We start from the raw sequence: 6,915 nt of genomic DNA, 5'->3' as shown, positions 1-6,915 counted from the left end.
CGTGCTCTGCTGTATATGTCTTTATTCACTATTATTTTAAGTGCGTATTTGTTTTAATTTATAAAAAACATTTTTTACTTAAGAAAATCTTTTAAAAAATAATAATTTCTTTAAAATGAAGTTAAAATGCATCTTGATCAAAAGGTTATGTTGTATTGATGTATTTTGTATTGTTTTACTATCTTCAAGCAATTTGTTTCATCATTATGCTGTTGAGAGATCAACACTACAAAAGAATTGAGAAAACTTCTTTTTTAATTTTTTTAAAATAATTATTATTTTCAATATTTCAAATTATAGAAATGGTTGATTTTGACCTTTTGTATCTTAAATTCGGTATCAGTTGTTACGATGGTTCATAAACTTGGGTAATTTATTCCAGATATGTCATCACTCACTTGTGCTTCTTTATTGCAATGGTTCATAACTCTTGTCACTACTTCTTGGAATATGTGCAAAAATAATGTGGATTAAAAAAATATGAGAAAGTGAGTGTTTTAAAATTTTGAAAATCTAAAATAAAAACTGAAAATATTCAATTTTGGACTAATTAAAATTTGCCACCACCTTTTGTAACATTTTTTTAAATGTTTTCTAAAAGTTAAGTTAATAGAAAGTGAGTCTCTCTATACCAACGCGTTTGATGTCGCGGGGAAAATAGTGTTTTTTTATGTCATTGCAAAATGCTAGTTTTCTTTTTAATTTCTTTAGAATACTATTAACCTATTCAAAATATATCCTATTAACATTATTTATTGTAAGAAAAACTAAAATACATTGTTACTGAAAATCAACTTAATAAAGTGTTTTCTTATCATACATATATGAAAATTAATATTTCACCTATTTTAATTTTAATGTATTAAATTAGCAAGTTTTTCCTAAACCGCACAAGCATTTTTAAATATAAATAAATTTTCTATATAATGAAATAAAGGAGCATTGTGTAGTTGTTTTTAAATTAAATAAAAATGTGAATAAGAATAAAGTTAAGAGATAAAGATTTTATTGAAAAAGTGTGTAAAAATCTAAAAAATAAATTCAACTTAACATTGTCTAATTAGAATCCTCGAATTGGTACAATGTGTCAATATTTAAAATTTGAATCACAATCGAAATTGGAATTAAAATAAAAATATACTAGTATTTAAAATGAACAAAATAATAAAATTAAATGTCCAACCTGTTATGCTCAAGCCTATTTCTTTTTTTTGGAATGAATCTACAATATAACAAATAAATGTTGATCTCAATCTCAATTACACTCCAAATAAAATTTGATCATCAAAATTAAATAAAAATTAAAAAACATAGTTAGAGTTTTGTCACAATCACTTGTTCAAATACACTTCAATTTTTTTCACATCCTGAAGCTTAAGTCAAACTCAAAATTTTAATAGTTAATTTTTGTAAATTTGGAGTTTGTGATCCAAATATTCGTCACCATTATGTTGCAATACCAATCAAGAGCATAACTTAGAATTCTGAATTATAACATTAATACATAAAAAAATAGTATAGTATTTATATTTGTCATTTGGTAAAAAATTCTTACTAGGAGAATGAATTTTCTTTTGAGTCATTGCAAAGTCAGAACTAAAGTGTTCAACACCAATCTTGTAGAGATGTAACTCAGTTAGAATTTTTTGTTGCACATCAAATTGTGGAGCCAACTTCTTAATGCAATCAAACAATTCATTGGTGGCCTCAAAATCAAACTCCAAATCAGTGTTGTCATAAAAGAACTATGGAGAGGAAAGATCATACTAAAAGATAATCAATTAGTCTGAAAAAATTAGTCACTAATTGATAAATACTTAATACTAATAACATGAAAAAGAAAAAAAGCAGATATATGATATCATTAGCCATCATGTCCTTATTACCGGCCACCTTAATCATAATCGTCGTTCCTTTAATACAGTTCAGCTTCCTTAGTTAACTAGGCATTCTACATCATTATATATACCAATGCAGAAATAACGCTCATAATCTGAAAGTCTTACACGAATTGCATCCTAATCCAGCGGAGTTAATCTGGTATATTTAAGAACGAGAATTGTTTTACAAAAGATCAAACATTAATTAATAAGTGTGATGCTTCCCATTTTGATGACATGTCTAATTGTCATCTTGCTTTCACAAAACAAATGTTTACCAAGGTCATTGTTCTTCTTTTTTTACATTATCGTTCCTAAAATAGTCATGGAAGATATGGACAACAATAATCAATTCAGTCATTATGAAAAACTGTTGCTTAATGTAGTCTACTTAAATTTGCATCTTAAAAGTAAGAGTTTTACGGTTATGAGGCATGTTTGTCCTTCATGTTATCAGAAAGTTTTTCGATACAAAATTTTTTACTGTCATTTTCATTATACTTATGTAACAAGTCACCTAATCAAACCTAATTTTGATACTAATTGTTGAAACCTTTTTATGTACCGAACCACTAGTTCTTTGTCAAGGTCCCTTGTTGTCCATGTGTGTCGCTTAGGTTTTTCTTCTAACACCACACACAAAATTTCATATCCCTTAAGTATCAAGGACAACCATAAATTATAAATACTCTCCTTTCTTAATTTATTAAATTGCATTTTAAGGACAAAATCATGAGGTAAATACGAGCCCCAAAATGTACAATAACTAAGATGCAGTTAGTCTAACTATTCAACAAATCTGAACACGAAAGATATTTTTATATATAGAGTTTAACTCTTATTTTTTGTATAATTTCATGTGTGGGACAATGATTTTCGTCTAATATATTGAGTAAAAAAGTTTAAGACTTATTTTATCGTGTTCCTTTTTTATGTTACATCAAGACTATTTTTAAATCTAATGAAACATGTAATTTCGGAGTACTATGTTGATTGCACCCAAAAATTGCATTTTAAGCTTAAGTTATCTCTTTTAAATATATATTATCCATTTGAATGTCTTCATGCAATTTTAGTTTTCGTCTCGATTTTAAAAATGAGTCTACTTATTTATACTAGTATTAGATAGACTGATAGGGGATAATTATTATTGTACATTTCGTTTTTGAGAATAGTGTGAAAGGGGGAGAAAGATAAGATTAAAGAAAAAAGAAGTGAGAAATATAATAAGTAATACAATAAAAAAGAAATAATAATAATAATAATAAAATAATTGTAAAAAAGCAAAAATCATTTTAAATGTATCAATATCAATGCCCTTATATAAATATTCCATCCGTACTATTGAATTTTACTAGAAATTACTTTAGCTTGGTTTCTTCCCGACATTCACTGGAAAAAAAGAGAGAAGCCCGTACTAACTCAAATATTTCTGATTTATATAAAGCCAATATTTTGAAGTCTATCTTGGTATTGCATATGGAATGCCCTGTCACCATCGTGTAAAAGGCAATATATTTAAGCCAATCTTCGTATGATCTTGTGAGATAAGCCCTAGATGCTAGCTAAGCTGAAACTTCTATACGTGTATAAGGGACAAAATTTGGAGATAAAAAGAAAGGAATAACTAGATCTTATCATAGCGCTACATATATACTCCGCGCATATTAATTTGTGCTCTAGTAGTTATACACCCCACAATAGAAAGAAGAAGAACCTCGTCCCCACCTTGGACCTTGAAGACCTTCCTAATTGAGCAAACAAAAAGATATTGTGAACACAAATTAGGGTAACAAAAGTCGTCTCTTTTAATATACAATAATATTAGAGTGTATTCAAATTATAAACTTTTTAAAAGTAAGCATACATAGAAATATAAACTTTTTAATATTCAAATTATGAAATCATTTCTGTATGGAATGCATGGCGCATGAAGACAACAATAAATATTTGGGCAATATGTCAAAGGCGCGCTCAATCGCCGACCTAATAGCAACATGCAGTTTCCACGAAAAAAAACAATTGATAAACTTTTAAAGAATTGGGAATATTGAAAAATGTTTGATAAACTTTTAAAGTATTATCATATATATAGAAAAATATATAAATATGATAAAATTTATGATATAAAAATAAAAAATACAAAGAAACAAGAAATGTTAATAAGATATTTAAAATAAAAAATAATTTATGTACCACGAGAATATTTTGTGACCACCACTATACCACTATAGCATATAATGTATTATCTTCTTCACTGATAATTATTCCTAGACCTACTATTACAATCTTGAACAAATCGAGCCAGAGAGTGATACTTTTCATCCCTTTCGTCATGCCTTAGCTATATAAATACTCCAACAACAAACCACTGTTCTCAATCTATTTAATTCGAAAACTTTGAACATACGTGATACTTTCTCATCTCAACCCCCTATATTCCCATCGATTCTCATCAATTTCCTCACTCTTAGTTGATTTTTCTAAACCCTTTAATTAGATGACTATGACCATGTCAAGAGTGATGTGTAGACCAACGCAGCCACTGAAAAACGTTCCTACTAATACATCCAGTGGCCAAAACCAGATAATAAGGCCAAAAGAGAAGGTGGTGTTGGTGATGGGAGCAACCGGAAGCGGCAAAACGAGGTTGTCGATCGACCTAGCCACATGTTTCCCATCAGAAATCATAAACTCCGACAAAATGCAAGTCTATTCGGGCCTCGACGTTGTCACAAACAAAGCAACAAAAGAAGAACAACGTGGGATCCCTCACCACCTGCTAGGGACACAGAACCCCAACAAGGAGTTCACTGCCTCTGACTTCTGCGACATGGCGTCACACGCCATTGAATCCATCACAAACCGCGAGAAGGTTCCAATAATTGTTGGAGGCTCTAACTCATACATGGAGGCCCTTGTGGACAAGTTCGGGACACGTTACGAATGGTGTTGTCTCTGGGTGGATGTTTCCACGCCCGTGCTTCATTCCTACGTTGCGCAGCGCGTGGATCAAATGATTGGTGGCGGAATGGTGAACGAGCTGAGACCCTTTTTCAGTCCCAACGGGGATTACTCGAAGGGGATAAGAAAGGCCATTGGGGTGCCGGAGTTCCACGAGTATTTTCGGAGAGAAGCGTTTTCAAGCACCGAAATGAGGATGAGGTTGCTGCAGGACGCGGTGAGGGAGGTGAAGAGGAACACGTGCCACTTGGCATGCAAGCAGCTTGGGAGGATTCAGTGGCTGAGGAGTGTTAAGGGATGGAAGATTCACCGTGTTTGTGCCACTCCCGTGTTCCAGAAACGTGGCCAGGAAGCGAATGATGCGTGGAAGAACGTTGTGGCACAGCCGTGTGCCTCCATAGTTTCCCAGTTTCTCTATAGTGCCAATGCTGTTTCTGGGAGAGTGCCAGCTTCTTTGCAGCAAAATAGTCATTAAACCAACATGGTGTGGCACATGCTTCTAAATCACGTTTGCAATCTCGTCTTGATCCTTCATGTCTCGGCAAATGCAATCTTTGTGTGATTGCAATGACTCCAAAAGCTTTTTATGTTGCCCCACTGCAATTGTGATTATAGATCACAATTTAAAATCATGGTGTGAAATTGAGTTATTTGATAGATACCTTTTTTTCTTAAATATTATTTCAAAGTTTAATTTTTTAATAAATCTATTAGAAGAGTTTAACTCTTCCAATGCTAAAAACTATTGAATATATAATTTCATACCACCAAATATACATGCTGTTAATCAATTTTCATAATCAAATTAATTTTTTAATGTACGTAAAAATAGTAATATTTGATTATTTGTCATAGAGATTGTTTGAGATCATGGTGATTCCCGTCAATATGATCATTTTTTCTTCAATGAATCATTATATTTTGAATGATTAGTCTTTGGGTCTGGATTTTGGATACCTGGGCAAAAAAAAAAAAACATTATGTATACGCATTTTTATGCCCTGAATTATATTTGTAAGCCTCTCATATAATTTGTCGATCAATTAACATGGATCGATTAGTTGTTATTACAATAATAATTTTCGTAGTTTTATATCATTTTATTAATAATAATTTTATGTACTAGATGATTTTTTTTAAGATATGAATATGGTTTTTATATTTTAATATAATATACATATTTGTTTTTCTTTTATTTTTTTATATAAAACATCATAATGATATAGATAATAAGAAAATATTATAAACACTTATAACATTGGTGCTTGTTAAATTTGTATACTAATTTTTTTTATATAATTTTACACATACAAATTTAAAGAAAAATTAAGTGGTGAAATGTGTGTATGAATAGAAATACTTTTTTTCCCTTTTATTATTGCTTAAAAAAATAAACGAAAAGGATAAGGGCCCATTCGGGGTTATTTTCTGTTTTAGTTTTAAAAAAATTTAAAATCAAAACTAGTTTTCGTTGAGTTTTTAGTTTCAATTTTTTTATAGTTTTAAAAAATTATTATAAATTGAAGATGAATAAAATAAGTCAGTGTTGGGAGTATCGGCACCAGTAATGGTGATGGTGACAACGAGAATGATGATATAGTGATAATAATAATAACAATGATAATGATAGTGGTGATGTTAGCCATGGTAATGAAATGATGGTGAGGGATGAAATAATGACAACTTAGGTGAAATGATAATGATAACGATGATAACAATTATAGGGATGACAATGATAATTGTGACAATCATAGCGAGGACAACATAATAGTGATGGTATCGACAATGACAACTATGGTGTGCTAGTGGTGGTAATAGTAAAATGGTGAATGATAATGGTGGTGAGAGTGTGTTTTTTAAAATTAAATATTAAATTTATAATAAAAAATCATAAATTTTTTTAAATTAAAATAAAATTTATTTTGGAGATAGTTGAGTCAATGTCGTTAGTAGCATTTGGAGGCACATAATTTACTACAATATTTTCATAGCACTACTAGAAGAATGAGATTTTACAACGGTGATTTAACATCAGTTGATAAAAAACCATCTTAGAAAAAACACAGTGACA

General features: G+C 30.2%; 1 protein-coding gene across 1 annotated transcript; it reads left to right on the top strand.

The window, feature by feature from the left end:
• The first annotated feature begins 3,849 nt into the window (after positions 1-3,849).
• LOC100777757 (adenylate isopentenyltransferase 3, chloroplastic) lies at positions 3,850-5,601 on the top strand. Its single transcript, XM_003553405.5, has one exon. The coding sequence runs from the start codon at positions 4,381-4,383 to the stop codon at positions 5,317-5,319; it is 939 nt and encodes a 312-aa protein (XP_003553453.2). The 5' UTR covers positions 3,850-4,380; the 3' UTR covers positions 5,320-5,601.
• Positions 5,602-6,915: the final 1,314 nt, after the last annotated feature.

This window comes from Glycine max, chromosome 19 (assembly GCF_000004515.6).
Source record: "Glycine max cultivar Williams 82 chromosome 19, Glycine_max_v4.0, whole genome shotgun sequence".
Lineage (NCBI taxonomy): Eukaryota > Viridiplantae > Streptophyta > Magnoliopsida > Fabales > Fabaceae > Glycine > Glycine max.
This window is presented reverse-complemented; position numbering and strand designations above follow the sequence as displayed.

Excerpts from the sequence above, each read along its gene's own strand:
- LOC100777757 (XM_003553405.5), top strand. The coding sequence starts at position 4,381 with ATGACTATGACCATGTCAAGAGTGATGTGTAGACCAACGCAGCCACTG.